Source organism: Chrysemys picta, chromosome 10 (assembly GCF_011386835.1).
Source record: "Chrysemys picta bellii isolate R12L10 chromosome 10, ASM1138683v2, whole genome shotgun sequence".
Lineage (NCBI taxonomy): Eukaryota > Metazoa > Chordata > Testudines > Emydidae > Chrysemys > Chrysemys picta.
Window position 1 is genome coordinate 49361693 of NC_088800.1, and position 18797 is coordinate 49380489.

General features: G+C 50.5%; 1 protein-coding gene across 23 annotated transcripts in view; it reads left to right on the forward strand.

The window, feature by feature from the left end:
* IFT140 (intraflagellar transport 140) overlaps positions 1 to 18797 on the forward strand; it is a 248755-nt gene that overhangs the window by 83733 nt on the left and 146225 nt on the right. For 22 of the 23 annotated variants that reach the window (XM_065558612.1, XM_065558607.1, XM_065558616.1 and 19 more), the window contains 3 exons: positions 533 to 736; positions 1262 to 1334; positions 7488 to 7579. In XM_065558612.1, the coding sequence (XP_065414684.1) occupies positions 533 to 736; positions 1262 to 1334; positions 7488 to 7579 (369 nt within the window). The remainder of the gene's footprint in view (positions 1 to 532; positions 737 to 1261; positions 1335 to 7487; positions 7580 to 18797) is intronic. The other variant, XM_065558617.1, reaches the window with a different exon arrangement.

The following is an 18797-nucleotide window of genomic DNA, read 5'->3' on the forward strand; positions in this document are numbered from 1 at the left end:
CACATGCACATCTTGATTTTATAGGAAAAAGTATTAGCTATCTTGTTGAGTACCTTTATCTTTCTCTAACAGTACTGAATGCAAGATGGTATAATAGTGGCAAGGGGATGGGATGAAAAGAGGTAAAACAGGCTCTTCCATGTACCCTTCTTCTTAGTGTATGTGCAACATGCCTCAAGTGGCACATGACCAGAATTTGGTCCGCTGGTTGGATTGTTAGCTTCTCCAGCTGGGGTTGGGTACTGACAGGGAGTGCAACATGAATGGTGATTCATGCCCCCCTCTATGTACTGAAAGAGTATGGGTGCAAATATGGTTATAGCATACCCTGAAGAAGTACAGGTGGATATGCATCCTCTTGACTATGCCTGAGTTCAGAAACTAGGATTTCATTTTGAGATTATATTCATATGTATGTTATACATGCTCCCAACCCTGAGTCTATAACTGAGGGCCCTCTGAATTACAGTGTTTCAAAAATCTCTGATTAAAGTGTTTTGGATTTTTCTCACCCTCTTTGTTGTGTGTGTAGTGGGGCTCCAGGAAAAACCTACTGGCAGTGAACAACATGAACTCCGTGGTGATCCTCAGCGAGCAGGCTATGTCATCTCATTTCCATCAGCAGGTGGCAGTAGTGCAAGTGTCCCCAAATCTGCTTAATGTGACCTTCTTCAGTACAGGAGCCACGCACAGCCTCCGCGTTGATATGCACATTACTGGAGTATTTGCCACTAAGGTAACTCACCACCTCAGCTGTTGTGGGCAGTTTCTTTTCTTGCCGAAGACTCACTCACTTAATGTGGTTTAATTATTTCAGAGATGGAAATCCAAGCTTTCCACCATAATTTCTCTAACTCTTTTCAGATTCTCCCTTCCTTGTATTTTAGTTGCTTTTGCAGTATATGTGTGTTGTTGGAAAATAGCATCACTACTACAACAGGCACATTCCAATGGAGCTGATTTCCAGGCAGCACAATTATTCATTAATCGCTCTCTGGTTAGTGACCTCTGGGCATTGGACAACCCAGTAAATATATAGAGGAAGGTATAAGGTGATGGCTGTGATGGAAAGTTTATTCCATTGTTGGTTGTTCATGCACAGAAATGAATATAGCATAGACTCTACATGGGATTTTGTATGAAAAGGATTTTAGCAGAATTACTAGATTGGCACTAAGCTGAGTTACAAATCGTTGAGGGATTTCATGCATGTTTCCAGCAGAAACGTAACTGCTTTGTAACTTCTCTGTGGCTATTTCAGGATGCTATAGTATTCTGGAATGGGAAGCAAGTCACTGTCTTTGAATGCTCAGGAGCCACGTTACGAAATGCAGGTAGGACTTCACAAGAAGTAGCCCACAGGAGAACATGTATGAGGGTGTTGAATCCCCCAAAAATTATATGTTCACTGAACTCATGATAACTCTTAGGCTTTAATAATCATACTTTGCATTTCAGAACTCTACAAGCACTAATTAGCCCTCACAACACTCCTGTGAAATGGTTAGTATTCCAATTTTACAGAATAGGAAAATAAGGCATAAAGAGGTGGACAGATCCTTGATCATCTGAGTCAATGACAAGAACAGAACTCAAATCCTGGCTCCCAGACCTTTGCTCTAATCATTAGCTGAAACCCCTGGATATAGCGTGCAGTTTGATACCTGAACCTCTCTACATTCTTATATATGTATCATGAGTAGTACTAAGGGGGGAACTGACCTGTAGTAGAAATGATTGATACATAGGATATCTCCATTTATTTATCTCCTAGAACTGGAAGGGACCTTGAAAGATCATCAAATCCAGCCCCCTGCCTTCACTAGCAGGACCAAGTACTGATTTTGTCCCAGATCCCTAAGTGGCCCCCTCAAGGATTGAACTCACAACCCTGGGTTTAGCAGGCCAATGCTCAAACCACTGAGCCATCCCTCCCCCCACTGTACACTTCCAGTCCCTTAGGGGTCTTGATAGCATGGAAACTGCTAGAGTAGCTTGATTATATCTCTGAGATGCCTTTTTCACAGGTTAAAAACAAAACAAACCCAAGCTAAATCAGTTTAAAATAACCCACACAAAACTCGGACCCTGATGAAGCACATTCCAGAGACATAGTTCTTAATAAATCATATGTAAAAGTCTGACCTTATTGCATTTGCAAGTGTGATACAAATGTAAGGCTTTATTTTTAATGATATTATAATGCAATATCTACTTTGAGTGCTGAGAGTGCTGGGAAACTGGAAACAGACTTATGTGCCAGTGTTAACAGATAATGCTTGCTACCCACCACAAAACATGTTCACATCACTTCTGATCACTTCACTTCACTCTTCTCTTGGGCACTGCTCCTAGTTAGTTTAGTGCTAAGAAGCTGCACTAGATTAATAAGAATTCATTGCAAATTAATGTTCAAACATAGAAGCCCCCTGTCATGGTTACAGGGCCAGCTGCACCTCTGACCCGTTGATGGTCTGAGTGCATCAGGTGTCAGGCAGGCCTCATGCCTTTACCTCTCCTGAGGTGAAATTCCGCAATTCTTCTCTTAAGACTGGGCCCTGGCTACAGTACGCTGTGTATGAACTGTGCTTACCCTATTCTATTTAGGTTCCTATACTGTGCTCACCACCATAGTATCTGAACACCTTCTAATAGTAGAGGTCCAACTGGGTTTGGTACCTGTGATTTCTCCCTTTGGGAGTGTGTGACCAAACAGCCTTCTTAAAAGCCTAAGTATTGTTTATTTTAATAGTAGGAACAAAGCATTTAAAGTAAAAGGATTTTAAAATGACAGTTTACATGCATGTCTGTCTTACCTAAAGCCCTACCATCTTGTGATGGTGAGCTAGGCACGCCTAGCTTCTTCAGATACCCTCGTGGGAACTTTTTGTCAGTCTGCCCCCTGCAAACAGTTCCCCAACCACTACCTGCTCACTGGAGAGAGAAAGATTTTTTTTAAACTGCTCTAGTTCTTTTGATCTTCTGATTCCCAGGCATGAATGATGCTGTCAAAAGTGATTCTCTAAGTTGACTGGAGCCAGGGGGTAGACTCTTCAAGGCCAATAGTTCAAGCATTTTCTCTAAAGAACCTTCAGATATTTGCTGAGAAGTGGCTTATTGTGAGCTATTCTTCTTCCCGTCTTGCTTGTTTTGTCCTTACAATCCTCCCTATTACTAAATCAACATATTCCAGTAACTATCCCAATAGCCAGGTCAACATGCAATATTCACAGATTGTTCCAGAGCACCTCCAATTCTGTTGCACCCTCATTTCCAATTTCCCAATTGTAGCAAAATCAGGGAAGGGTGAATCATCTCATCTGATTGTAAAACTGGAGCTGGTCAATTTCCTTCTCTCTGCCTCCCGCTACTCTTCCACCCCTCACATATGAACAGAGCATACAGAGTGCCTTCTGTTAGAGCAGGGGTGTCAAACTCAATTGCACAGGGGGCCAAAACTCAAAACTCGCGGGCCGAACAGTATAACCATTTATTTAACAGACTAAATATTTATGTTTTTTAACCATTAATATGAACCAAAATACAGGATATCATTCCAAAATAAATACATTTCAACTTAAAATATTTTGCTCTTCATAAAAAAATATCCTGTCAATACAATACATTCAAAATCTGTACATGCTGGAATATTAAAAAATCTGAAAATATAAATAAAAAATTGAATTTAAAGCAAAAGTATAATCATAACAAATCATAACATTCCATTTTCTTGTCCTATTTAGTCAGAGCCTGATACTTGGAGTCTTTTCTTTGCAACAAGTTCGTTTATGTTTGGGGTTAGGTTCTGTGTTGTGAAGATTCTCAGGATCGATTGCAGGTGTTCATCAGTGAGGCGACTCCTGTGTGACGTTTTGTTAATTTTCATCACAGAGAACAGCTGCTCGCACAGATATGTGCTGCCAAACATGGACAGGATTCGAGCCGCATGTTGGCGGAGCTGCGGCATCGCTTCAGGAATGAAGCGAGTGAACTGTGCTGGCCCCGCAGTGTCGTACTTTGCCTTCAGTGTCCCGTTACATTGCAGTTCTATCAGCTCCATCTGCATTTCTACAGGTGCGGTTTCCACATCGACTGCAAATGGGTTGCGAAGCAGCTCGAAGTTACTTTTCTGTGCCTCAAAGTCACTGAAGCGCCGTGCGAACTCAGTGCGCAGCGCGCTGAGTTTTTCAGCAAAGGTGGCATTTGGGAAAACTGTGGCACTTTCTTGGTTCCGTATTACTTGGCAACAGGGAAAGTGAGACAAGTTGCATTGGTGCATTTGTGTCTCCCATAAGCGCAGCTTCACTTGAAATGCCTTCACTGCATCATGCATATCGGTTATTATGTGCTCCCGTCCCTGGAGTTGAAGGTTTAAAGCGCTAAGATGCAACGTTATGTCAGCCAGGAACGCCAACTCACATTTCCACTTTTCATCCCGCAGAACTGTGCAGTCTTTCCCCTTACTGTCCATGAACTGGCAGATTTCCTCTCGCAGCTCAAAGTGTCTTTTGAGAACTTTTCCCCGACTTAGCCACCGGACCTCCGTATGATATGGCATATCGCCAAACTCGCTATCTATTTCCCGCAGAAAAGACTGGAATTGGCGGTGATTTAAACCGTGGGCTCTGATAAAGTTGACGGTTTGTGTTACAGTGTTCATCACATGATCCATTTTTAGGACTTTAGCACTCAGCGATTCCTGGTGTATGATGCAGTGATACACTGTCAACTCACCGGCACAGTTCTCCTCCCGCATCTTTGAGCGCATCCTTCCCACCAGTCCATTTTTTTCACCACACATAGCAGGTGCGCCATCTGTTGTAAGTCCAACGAGTTTTTCCCACGGCAGTTTCATGTCGGTTACACTTTGAAATACATTTCCAAAGATGTCTTCTCCTTTCGTTGTCCCGTGCATCGATTTAATGTCCAGTATTTCCTCTGTTACGCACAAATTGGAATCCACACCACGGATAAATATCGCCAGCTGTGCAGTGTCAGTCGCGTCAGTAGTTTCATCCACGGCAAGGGAGTATGCAACAAAATCTTTTGCTCTTTCAGTCAACTGTGTTTTCAAATCAGTCGCCATCTCACAAACCCGATTAGCAACAGTGTTTCTGCTGAGGCTTACATTTGCAAACGCTCGCGTTTTATCTGGACAAAGGACGTCGCACACTTTCATCATACAATTCTTTACGAATTCCCCCTCGGTAAACGGCCGTCCTGATTTGGCGATCTCTTCGGCCACAATGAAACTTGCTTTCACAGCAGCTTCACTTTGTGATTTTGCTTTGGTGAAAAACGTCTGCTGGGATGTCAAATTCTTCTTCAACTCCTCTACCTTTTGTAGCTTCTGTCCTGCGCTCAGGTTTTTGAATTTGTTCTCATGTTTCGTCTCGTAGTGCCGTCTTAGGTTATACTCCTTCATTACAGCGATATTACTCCCGCAAAGGAGACACACTGGTTTACCTGCAATTTCAGTAAACATATACTCATTCTCCCACCGGCTTTGAAAGCCTCGGTTTTCAGAATCAATTTTTCTCTTGGCCATTGTTGGGGTCTAGCTTTGATTTGATATTAGCGTTGTATACATCAACAGACCGCGAACTTGAACCGCGGCTTGCCGTTGGCGGCAATTGCACTGCATCATGGGATTTGTAGTGTGTGTTATTGGGGCGTCATATCACAGGGCCATTAAAAACAGATATATAAAACGATTTCGCGGGCCGGATATAATTGTATGGCGGGCCGGATGTGGCCCGCGGGCCTTGAGTTTGACACATGTGTGTTAGAGTTATAATTTCACACTCTGGATGTAGTTCCTGACGAGGTTCTCCCCCCCCCCACACACACACACCCTGCCGCCCCAGCTCTGAGCTCCCCGCCTACCCCCCATCATTGCCCCACACACACACTTCCTGCCACCCCAGCCTTGGGTTCTCCCCACCCCCCCCAACTGCACCCTCCTGCTGTCGCAGCCCTGGGTCACTGGTAACTCGCTCCCAGGGCGGGTCATTCAGCAGGAATTTTGGATGTGCACAGAACACAGCCAGGATTGGTTCCCATATGGTTACAGAACTGCAGTAAAGGGAACAATTTTCAGCTTGTGTGATTGGAGGATATCTGGATGCATATTATAAGACTGTCCTACATAAATGAGGAAAAGTTGAGGTGCCTTTATTATTCTTTTGTTCCACTCTTTCTTTCTATGGGGAATTTGCCAATGCAATATCACTGTCTTCCTTTTAAATAAACAAAAGGCAATGGCTGTTGAAAATAGCAGTTCCAGTCCTAATAACCACTGGGAAGCATTTCTTGCTCAATTTTATCCCACTTTTTCTATAGCAAGTTACAGTGGATCAGTATATTTGATTTGGGAGAAATGAAGTAACAGCTGCCAAAACTGAGCTTGAGCACTCCTGAATTTTGAGGTGTTCAAATCTGGAAGGCAGGTGCTGGGGGGGGGGGGGGGGCTGTGGCTCCGCAGGGGAGCACGGCAGCATGTATGCAGCAGCGTGTCTGGCGCTGCGCGAAGCCAGACACGCTGGTCTGAGTGGCACGGTAAGGGGGCAGGGGGGTTGGAGAAGGAGTAGCAGGTTTGGGGGGGCAGTCAAGGGACAGGGAGCAGGGGGGGTTGGATGGGGCGGAGGTTCAGGGGGCAGTCAAGGGACAGGGAGAAGGGGAGGTTAGATGGGTCAAGGGTTCGGGGGAGCAGTCAGGGAACAGGCAGCAGTTGGATAGTCATGCATGGGAGTCCCAGGGGTTTGTCAGGGGACAGGTAGGGGGTGGAGTCCTAGGGGGGAAGTTGGGGGGGTTCTCAGGAGGGGGCAGTTGGGGACAAGGAGAAGGGAGGCTTAGATAGGGGGTGGGGTCCCGGGTGGGGGCAATCAGGGGACAAGGACCAGTGGGGCTTAGATAGGGGGCGGAGTCCTGGGGGGCAGTTGGGGTAGGGGTCCCGGGAGGGGATAATCAGGGGACAGGGAGCAAGGGGGTTGGATGGGTTGGGGTTTCTGTGGGGGGCAGTCAGAGGGAGTGGATGGTGGCAGGGTGGGGGCTACCCTCCCTCCCCATGGAGTGTGCTATTTTTTTGAATGTTAAAATATGGTATCCCTACCCTTCACAGTGCAGCTCTCTATTCAAAGCAGGCTGCAGAGTGAGGTCTCAGCTTCCTCACTCCCTCCCCCTCTTTCCTGTTGGTAGTGGCTAAGGGAATGCTGGGAAATGTAGTTCTTTCCCTGCTCCAGGGCTGGCTCTATAGGCAGGGAGCTAACCAAGGAACTACAGCTCCCAGGGCCCCCTGTTGGTTCTCAGCTCCCATGCTGGATCCCTGCCGCCCCTGCAAATGGGCTGCCCCAAGCACGTGCTTGCTTTGCTGGTGCCTAGAGCCGCCCCTGGGGACTAGTCGCTTCATGAATTAAAGAGCATGCATTACTTTGATTGATAGCACGTAGCCATTTATTCTAATGATGGTATTCTTGTGAATGTTCCAGGCTCTTTTCTCTGTGATTCTCCAGTGCTTGCCATGCATGAAGAAAGCATTTACACAGTTGAGCCAAATCGGGTTCAGGTCCGCACCTTGCAGGTGAGTACTGCTGGTCCAGGGCTGGTGGAGCAATGGGACGGTTAATAATACATTACTGAAGTGCTGGGTTCAAATCAGGGTTCAAAGTGCCTGGGAAGCTTATTTAGTGGGTTTACCCTGCTGCATGTAGTTGACCCACACTGTTTTTTCTTGCTTAGTTTCTCCTCAGATCAGTGCCTGAGGCAAACCAAACCCAGATAGAGGTCCATATGTTCTTGTGGTATAGGGTACTGGCCCCACTGATTATTCAAGAACCCCTTTCTTACTCACCAGAGAAGGGCAGAGACATATAGGGTTGAAACTACCCAGTCATCTCTCATCCCTCTCAGAGGTGAGGTGCTGTGTTTATGGCTGAAAAAATACAGATTGGGGTTCAGTATATGTAGCACCTCTACCCTTGGCATAGGAAGGAAAATGTGCTATTAAAAGTTTTTTGGCTGAAGGACCTGTGTCATTTTCTATATTATAAAACACCTAGCATATTTGGGCACTACTACAATCTAAATAATAAGAAACAAAAACAATAGACAAAGGGACTTTGTAAGGGCCAGAGTTTTTAAAATGTGTCAAAATATGTGGGCACAAGCAGGTAAATGCATGTGTAAAATATAGTTGCATGCCTAGAATGGATAAATGTGCATGCAAATGGGTGTGTGCTTCTATAGTCAGTATTTCTGTGTATGTAACTGCATTCTTTGTGCAAACATGTACATGTTTGTATCCCCAAGTAGATTTTGTGAGCACAATTTATACATCTCTTTTGGAAACTTTCATTCTAAAATCTATGGCGTTTAAAAATCAGCAGAGATAAAAGATCCAAGAGAGACTTAAACTGGTTTCATAAAGTACCTGTACAAAACAGGTCTTGGTTTCCAGGACTCAGTAACTAGTTATTCAAGTATACACCTTATATAAGTAAATTAAAGAGATACTGTCTAGTCAATTTTTGCCCAGAATTTAAGTTGTATAAAAATAATTTTAGGATTTGTAAAATCCAATAGAGATGTTTCCATGAAATTATATTTAAATTCCAGTTAAAAAGGCTTTTGGTTTAGATTTAAGTGCTCCCTTGCAGAGTTTGTAACTCAGACTACTTCAAGTAATTTCTCAGGTGTGCACAAGCCACATGCACTGTTGCCGGAGATTTTTCTCCCAGTGGTATCTGTGGGGCCAGCTCTAGCACCCCCTGGATGCCTATGCTTATGCACCAGTATAAGGGGCACTGCCGGCCCTGCGTCCTTCCAGTTCATTCTTACCGCCCATGACAGTTGCTGGAACAGTATACTCCCTTGGGATGCCCTGGTCTCTGGGTGTCAAGCCATGTGCTGCCTGCACTAAACTCATGCCCAAGAGTGATTCCCCATGCCAGCTGCTTAAAGTTCCCGGGGGAGGCTCATGTAAGAGAAGTGTGGGATCTGCCAGGGCTTTATACCCCACACTTAAAAAGACTGGGACATCAGGTTGAAAGCTCTGCTGATGGAAGCCGTGCTTAGATTGGGCTCCGAGCTGGTTGGACTTGGCACTGAACATATCTGCCTCAGTGTGTAGTGTGCCTCTGGCACCATGCACCCCTCAGCACTGCTCTACATCCCCAGTGCCGAGAAAGTGGCACAAGAAGCATGCCCCAAGAGAGTGCTCCCCAGTGCCCAAAGGGCACCATAGAGACTTGGGGAGCGAGACGTGACCTCTGCCAGGCCACTCGCACAGCCCAACCTAGGAGCCACCCCATACGCCTGGGAATAGCAGAGGCACAGCACACCTGAGGACTCCCTCCATGTTGGAAGCCTTTCAGGTGGTCAGGGACCTGATGGCCCTGCCAGTTCCTCTTACATCTAGGAATTGCGCGCCTACCACCAGGGAACCATCGAGGGCAGTTGTATTGCGGGGGAAGCCTATACTGGGCCTTCCATCACAGGCACTGACTTTCCAAAGTGCCAGGCGGTGCTCGACCCCTGGCTCTGCCCCAGGCCCCACCCCCACTCCACCCCTTCCCCCAAGGCCCCCCCCGCCTCTTCCTGCCCCCTCTCCACTCCCGCACTGCCTCTTCCCACGCGGTTCCGCTCCCTCCCCTGACCACGCCGCATCCTCTCTCCTCCCCACTCCCTCCCAGTCTCCCAGTCTCCTGCACACCGCAAAACAGGCATGCAGGAGGCTGGGAGGGGCACTGATCCACAGGGCCTGCCGGGGTGAGCAGGAGGTGCTGGTGGGGGGAGCTGATAGGGGGGCTGCTGGTGGGTGCTCAGCACCTACCATTTTTCCCCATGGGTGCTCCAGCCACAGAGTCCGTGCCTATGCCCTCCACCATGGTCCCCAGCCCAACACCAGTCTCCATCACTTTCCCGACGTCAGTCTCCAGCGGGCTGGAACCGGTCGCCGATGCCCAGGTGCTGGTCGCCTGAGAATTGGCACCGATCACCCGATCCTAGGCATTGGTCACATGGCACTGATCCCCTGAGACCAAGCACCAGTCACTGGAGTCCCGGTGCCACTCACCAGAGTCCCAGCACCGATAGCTGTCTTCCTGTAGCTGGTCTCTGGTACAGAGGCATCGTTCTCCAGCTCCCCATCATAGCCGGCAAGAGGGTGCATCAATGACACTGCCCTAGTCTTCATATGAGAAGCCCTCGTCAGACTCTGAGGGAGGCAGCGTCCCCTCAAAAGAGGCGCCATCACCTGGCATACCAGGTGGACCTCTGTGCTGGCCCATCTATGGGCCTGTGGCCTCCAGGGAGTGGCCAGTCCAGTGGCAGTACTGGAACCCCTGGGGGTTCCCAGCGGCACTGGGACAGTTCTCGTACCTTCCATCTGTACCCATCTGTGGTGGTCAGTACTGAAGCCAGGTTCAAACTCAGACCCGGTACCAAAACCCCAGCAGTATCCCTAGTTGAGATGGCCATAGAAGAGGTAAAGGATCTGGCCATTCGTCCACACTGGCATCCCCCTCGTCTTCCCCAGATGAGGCACTCGTGGGTCCTGTTAACGCCCTGCCTTCTGATGATTTGCGAGCCCACCAGGAGCTCCTTGAGAGGGTGGCTGCCAACCTGGGCCTGGAGGCAGAGGAGTTCAAAGAGCCAATGGACGCCCTTTTTGATATTCTTGTGACTCCTGCCAAGGTGGCTCTGCCTGTGCATAAGTAGGTAAAAGCACTATGGCAGATGCCTTCATCTCTGCTCCCAATTTCTGAAAGGGTGGAAAAGAAGTACTATGTGCCCACAAAAGGGTTCAAGTATATATATTCTCACCTGTCCCTGGACTCTCTGGTGGTCGCTGCAGCCAATGAGAGGGATAGGCAAGGCCAGTCCCGTGCAACCCCCAAAAAATGAGTCAAAACACTTGCTTCTTTTTGGTAGAAAGGTTTATTCTACTGCAAGTCTCCAACTCTGTATCGCAAACCAGGAGGCGCTGCTGGGGTGATATGACTTCAATGTTTGGGACTCCATGACCAAATTTAAGGACTACCTGTCGCAACAATCACGGCAGGAATTCTTGGTCATTTTGGAGGAAGGAAAGGCAGTGGCCAGAAGTTCCCTCCAAGCTGCCTTGGATGCAGTAGATTTGGCAGCCAGGTTCATATCTGCAGTCTTCGGACTGTCATAAGAGGTGCAGCAGCTAGTGCAGGATCTTCCATTTGAAGGGTCCTCACTATTTTTGGACCAGATGGACTCAAAACTGCATGGCCTCAAGGATTCCAGAGCCACACTGCGGTCCCTGGGTGTTTATACAGCAGCGGCCTCACGAAAGCACTTCAGGCTTCAGCAGCCCCTTAGATTCTCTGCTCCACCCAGACTCGAGCCCTACAACAGAAAGAGGAGAGGAGAGGTTACAGATGCCAGCTGGGCCAGCTGGCCTCTGCCACTGCTCAGCCGGGCGCTAGCCGTTTCCCAAGCGGGAACAGATGTCCTTTTGAAGGCATGCTCAGGGATGGATTACCAGTCTCTCCCTTGGATCAGCACACCCCCTTTTTGTTTTTGGAACGCCTTTTACCATACCTCTCTGCTTGGGCATCAATAACATTGGACCACTGGGTGAAATAAACTCCAGTTTATTTCAATCCATACATCACTTCCCCCATTCCCCATCCCTCTTCAAGGACCCTTCTCACAAGTAACTTCTTGTCCAGGGGGTGCAAGTCCTCCTATGGACAGGGTCTGTGGAGGTAGTTCCTCCAGAACTGAGAGGGAAAGGATTCTATGCCCACTATCTCTTGATTCCCAAGGCAAAAGAGAGCCTGAGCCCATCCTAGATCTGCATCATCTCAACAAATATCTCAAGAAGATGAGGTTCTTCTTCGAGTGATTGCTCATATCGATTCCAACTAGGTGTGGTGCGCCATGTCCACGGCTGTTGGACAGTTTTTCCCCTAGCAGCATCCTGCAGGTCGGCTGTGGAGCCCCCTGGAGTGGCATCTCTACGGCGCTCAATATATGACCCTGCCGACCCGGCACCCCCTCAGTTCCTTCTTACGGCCCGTGATGGTTGTTGGAACTGTGACGGCTTGCTTAGCAAGTTTTCCATGTGTCCCTAGATTCATTTAGATAGTAGTTGTTCTGATTTTTGTTGGTAGTTTCTTTTGTTTTGTTGTAGTTAGGGGCAGTTGGGTTGGGGGGCTTTACCCTCCACCCTGACTGTCTTTCTTTGGGGCTTTCATGCCCAAGTCCCTGGGATTTAAGTCCTTCAAATCCTGCTCCAAGCCCATGCCAACGGACGACCCCCATGACTCTTGTCTAAAGTGTCTGGGGGAGGCTCACCAAGCCGAGAAGTGCAGGATCTGCAAGGGATTTCATCCTTGGACTAAAAACGAGTGGGACTTTTGCCTGAAGCAGCTCCTTATGGAGGCGGCTCTTAGACCCCAGCCTCCTTCGATGTGGCAGGACCCGGCACCGAACTCTTTGGTGCGCAGCATCCTGGCGGCGGTGGACACGGCACCGCAGATGGACTGTGGCCGAGACCCACGGCACTGCCGCTCCCCGGCACTGAAGCCGGGAACATCGACCTGGCACCGCTCCCACTCCGTGGCACCGAAGTGACACTGGAAGCCAGAAAAGGGTGGCAGAGACCCGGCCCCTTGGAGCCGACCTCTGTGGTGCGTCCAGGGGAGGAGTGCCCAGGAGTGAAGGTCATGGACGGGGCACCGTTGACTTCGGACCCGTGGGGAGAGCCATTGAGTCCGGTGCCATTGGACTCCCCATCCTGCAGCGTGGTGGAAGTTCAGCTACCATCCACCCCGGACACCTTTGCGGCTGCAAGGGACCTCATCGCCATGACGGCACCGGGGTCCCCTCTGCTTCTCACCGAGCCTCCGGTGCCACAGCGGATGGCACCGTCTCGAGGCAAGCCAGCACTGATCCATCCGTCGACACCGTTGGCTCCGTTGGGTGAGCCTTGGCACCGCTCCCCATCATGGCGCTGGTCCTACTCGCGGTGCCATTCCGGATCACATCAGCGCTCCCGATCACAGCACCGCATCGCTCGCCAGTCACCTTCATGGAGCAGGTCCCGGACCCGACACTGGTCCAGTACCATTCACCGGCTCGGTGCAGCTCCTGGCCACGGTACCGATCCAGGTCGCGGCACCACCCTCCTTCTCACCACTCATAGGTGCAGATCTGCTAGGTACCACCCTGGCTCTTGCGGTCCCGATCTCATTCCTCGGGTTCGGAGAAGTGGTCACTGTCTCTTCGGATTGGGACTTCTGCCAGTTAACCGTAGCCCCCTGATGTGGGGGCAGGACTATGGCCGCTGCACGAGCAGGGGCCCACCCAGTGGCCATTCTGGACCCCGTGGGTGTACCACCAGGCCCAGGGTGCACAGTCTGGAGCTTCCTAGTCAGCCGCCTCTGAAACAAGGGTGCCGGAAGCCTCGGCCAGTTGGCCCACTCCTCGGGGTGCAGAGGAACCATCATGCCCCATCCCCACCTCGGGACCCCTTCCAACTCTGGTTTCCGATCCTGGACCTACAGTCAGTGACATGGGGCATCAAGCCCCCATAGAACAGGGAGGTTGAGATGACCCTCTCCCCCCTCTCTGGCCTCTTCGTCCTCCTCCCCTGACAAGCCCCTGGCAAGCACCTCTATTTCTGTGCTGCCCCCCAAGACCTCCTGCGCAGGGTGGCTCGCAACATGGGTCTGCAGGCTGAGGAGGTGGTGGAATCGGAGGACCCGGTGATGGACATTTTGGCCCCAGAAGGTCCATCAAGGGTGGCCCTGCCCCTCATCAAGACCATTCAGGCCAATGCCAAAACCATCTGGCAGACCCCGGCCTCTATTCCCTCTACGGCCACAGGGGTTGAACGAAAAAACTTTGTACCCTTGAAGAGCTACAACTACCTCTTCACGCACCCGCAGCCCTGCTCGCTGGTAGTTGCAGCCATGAATGAGAAGGAGAGGCACGGGCAGCAGGCCTCGGCACCTAAGTCTAAGGATGCCAAGCAGCTGGACTTGTTTGGCTGCAATGTATACTCCACAGGGGGACTCCAGCTCAGGATTGCTAATCAGCAGGCACTCCTGGACTGCTACAACTTTAACTCCTGGACACATATTCCAAAGGTGGGGCTTTCCCCAGGTCGACCTGTTTGCTACCCGAAGCAACAGGAAGTGCCTAGCATTCTGCTCCTTCAAGGGTCGCAGCCCGGGCTCCCTCATTGATGCATTCCTTCTACCCTGGACAGGTCGCCTGCTCTACGCCTTTCCTCCGTTCCCTCTTGTGCACAAAGTCCTGTTCAAAATCCGCAGGGAGGGGGCATTCTGATAGCTCCGGTGTGGCCTCGCCAGCACTGGTACACCACACTGCTGGAGCGGTCGGTGGACATACCGGTCACATTGCCTCTCCTTCCCGACCTACTCACTCAGGACCACGGTCGCCTCTGCCATCCTGACCTCTGGTCCCTCCACCTTGGAAGCTGCATGGCTGAACCCCATGGAGCTTCTGTGTTCGGACCAAGTAAGACAGGACCTGCTAGGCAGCGGGAAGCCCTCCACTAGAGCCACATACCTGGCAAAGTGGAAGAGATTTTCGTGTTGGTGTGACCGCACCCCCCTCGAGAGAGGGTAACCCTCATTTTGGAGTACCTCCTGCACCTGAAACAGAAAGGCCTGGCAGATTGTTCCATAAGGGTTCACCTTGCTGCCATCTCGGCCTTCCAACCAGACGCATCTGCCGCTCTGTCTTCACTAACCCTATGGTTGGTCACTTTCTCAAGGGCTTAGACCCTCTATACCTGCAGGTCCACCAGCCTATCCTGTCTGGGATCTCTCTCAAGGCTCATGGGGCTCCTGTTTGAACTGCTGGCCACATGCCCCCTCCTGTATCTTTCCTGGAAGACCGCTTTCTTGGTTGCCATTACGTCTACAAGACACATCTCTGAGCTGAAGGCGCTCACCTCAGAGCCGCCTTACACAGTCTTCCACAAGGATAAGGTGCATCTCAGACCACACCCAACCTTTCTCCCTAAGCTGGTGTTGAACTTTCACACCAGCCAGGACATTTTCCTGCCCGTCTTTTACCTGAAACCTCATGCTGGTTCCTGGGAACAGCGGCTGCATTCACTCGATGTCCGCAGAGCCCTGGCTTTCTGCATCAACCACACTAAACCCTTCAGAAAACCGACCCAGCTCTTCGTGGCAGTAGTGAACCGGATGAAGGGCCTCCAGGTCTCCTCTCAGAGAATATTCTCCTGGATCACGTCCTGCATCCGCGCTTGCTATGAGCTGGCCAGGGTGCCAACCCCAGCTCTCACCACACACTCCACTAGGGCCCAGGCCTTGTTGGCAGCATTCCTGGCCCAGGTGCCTATCCAAGAAATATGTTGGGCGGTGACTTGGTCCTCGGTGCATACCTTCACCTTGCACTACGCCATTGTCTGGCACGCCAGAGGTGACGCGGCTTTCGGTAGAATGGTGCTCCAATCTGCAGTCCTTCACGCCGATCTGACTGCCTAGATAAGGATTGGGAGTCACCTAATTGGAATCGATATGAGCAATCACTCGAAGGAAAAAAAAATGGTTACTCGCCTTTTGTAACTGTTGTTCTTCGAGATGTGTTGCTCATATCCATTCCAACAGCCCCCCCTTCCCTTCTGTCGGCATAGGCACTGAGGGGGTGATGGGTCGGCTGGGTCATATATTGAGCACCATGGAGGCGCCACTCCAGGGGCCTCCCACAGTTGACCTGACAGATGCTGGTAGGCGAAAAACTTTCCAATGGCTGTGCACGCGGCGCGCGCACACCTAATTGGGATGGATATGAGCATCACATCTCAAAGAACAACAATTACAAAAGGTGAGTAACCGTTTTTTCCGCATGGTCTCCCTGTCCTCCATTATTTCTCTTGCTAGATCCAGGGGACTGGTACACTGCCCTCGATTTTGAAGGACACATACTTCTATATCTCCATCTTTCGGGGACACAGGTGCTTCAAGGGGTCAAGTCCATCACAGCATCTTGGTACAAGCCACTTGCAGAGCGCTGGGCCTCCTAATAAATGAGCAGAAGTCAACATTGGTCCTGGTGGAAAGAATAGAATTTATAGGACCGTGTACTTGACGCCTCTCAGGCCACGGACTTCCTGCCGGAGACAGGCTCAAAGCCATGTTGGACTTAATCACCTAAGTGTCAGCACGCCTGCTGATGACTGCCTGGGTGTGCCTATGTTGACTAGGCCACCTGATGGCATGTACCTTTGTGGTGTGACATGTGTGACTGCATCTTAGACTGCTTCAGATGTGGCTCGAGTTGGTCTACTCACTGTGCAGGCACCATCTGGACTCTCCCCATTCCAGAGTTAGTCCTGGCTTCCCTGACGTGGTGGTTAGACCTGGCCTTGGCTCTATCTGGAGTACCTTTTTGAGTCCCTGTGGCTTTCGATCATGCTGGTATCAGATATGTCAGACCTGGGGTAGGGGGCCCACCTTGGCAGCCTTAGGACCCAAGGTCTCTGGTCGAGGGATGCGCTATCATTACACATAAAGGTGAAGGAACTCAGAGTGATACGCCTGGCCTGTGAGGTGTTCCTTCCACAGCTCTCAGGCAGAGAGGTGCAAGTACTGACTGACAATACAGTGTCAATGTTTTATATCGACAAACAGGGAGGGGCATGTGCTAGGTCCTATGTTAGGAAGCCCTTAGGCTGTGGGATTTCTGTGTGAAGCACTCCATTCACTTGGAGGTGTCGCATCGCTCCAGAGAGCGGAACATGTTGGCAGATCGCCTCAGCAGGTTGTTCTCCTCTCATAGCAAGTGGTCTCTCCGCTCGCAGGTCACCAGCGTCATCTTCCAGAGGTGGGGGACTCCCCAGGTGGACCTTTTCGCCTCCTCACAGAACAAGAAATGTCACCACTTTTTTGCTTGAGGCTCGGTCCAGGCAAAGGCTCTCTCTGATGCCTTCCTATGGTCATGGTCAGACGACCTGCTGTACGCTTTCCCCCGATTCCCCTAGTTTACAGGATTCTTAAGATCAAAAAGGACAAGGCAAAGGTTATTTTGATTGCCCCAGTATGGCCTCGCCAGCATTGGTTCTTCTTTGAGTGATGTCCCTGTGGGTGCTCCACTTCAGATATTGGTGCATCCCTGCGACTTTGCTTGGAGAGTTTTAGCAGCAGTGCCTGTACAGGTTGCATATTTGTGATGCCTGTCTCACTGTGCCATTGGAGCCTAATCTAGCGCACGTGTGACTCATACCCCTCATTTCCTTCTCAACCATCCCTGGCCTGAGACTGAGCTCCCAGCAGTTGCTCAAAGACAAACTGTTTTCAGTAGTTTTAGGATAAGTTAGATTGCTTGGATAGTGTAAGCTTTTTAGTTAGTTTACTTCCCGGTCACCAAAAAAAAAAATCTTTTCCTCCCTACTCCCCTGTTTGAACAGAAAAATGCCCAGTTCATCCAGCTTTAAATGCTGCCAGACATGCAGGGAAGTGATGCCTGTGTCGGATGGACACTCACAATGCATGAAATGCTTAGGTGAGTCGCACATACCTCAAAAGTGTGCTCACTGTAGCAACCTCAAAGCCCGGGCTCATAGAGACCGAGACCTGAGGCTTAAAATGATCCTGATGGAAAAGTCCCTGCAGCCTGTTTCTGAATCGGGTCAACACACTCCTACCACAGCCAGATCAAGGGAGGCCTCTCCAGCGACCTCAGCAAAAGCTCATTCCTCAAAAAAAACGGTGAGGAAAAAAGTATCTTCATTGCCATACAGAGAGCAATCCAAGAGAAAACACTCTCCAGCCAGATCGCTCTCATCAGTGCTGACTGTACAACTCCTCAATACATATGGGGCACCAGGAACATCTGGCACTGTCCGTGCTGTGACCCATGCCAATCCCCAGCGCTGAAGCAAGACCAAGCCCTCCTCCACTGTAGCAGGGTGGTCACCCGCTCCTGCCTTAAAAAAGGTTTAAAACAGCCCGGGGGGAGGGCTGTGGCAGGGAAGGAAAAGCTAGGTTGATTGGGGGAAGCAGCCACAGCTGGGGCCATGCCCCAATCAGGCCACAGCTGACCCTATAAAAGGCCAGTGAGCCAGGAGCTGACAGACACTCTCTCTCTAGCCTTTTGAGAGGGAGAGACCTGGCTGCAAGGGGCTGAGAGAAGGTACCTGGAGTGGAGCAGGCTGGGGGAAGGCCAAGGGAGCTGGGGAGCTTTGGCCTGGAAACCCCCCAGGCTGCGGCCTAGTGGAAGGCCAATTAGCTACTGAGGTTGCAAGGGGCAGCCCACGGGTAGGCAGAGGCATCAGGTCCAAACCCCCCTTCCCTATGATGAGTAGCTTTTACACTGCAGTCTGCCCCAGTGAGCGGGGGCTAGATGATGACTGGCAGTAGCCCACGACTGAGGCAAGGTAGGGATAGAGGGTTGGGGGTTCCCCTGCGTGGGGAGACCCTGAGACTGCGGGGGTATTCCTTTCAATACCTGGATGTACAAATAAATGAGAAAAAATTGCCAGGGGGCAGCACCCCCAAAGACAAGGGGCACCGGGTCCTGGGAGGGACACGGGGGCCAGCGGCAGCGGGACACCAGCCTGCAGAGGGCGCTCTGGAGGCTAGAAACGCTACTTCCCTGAGACAACTAGCAGGAGGCGCCGCAGCGGTGAGTCGCGCACCGTCACATCCACCATGGAACCATTGACGCCACTGAAGGAGGCGGCACTGAGAATAGCTCCAATGACCATGCCACCTCTTACAAAAACAACGGCACCAATGAAAGCACCAGCACCAACATCATCAGCAACA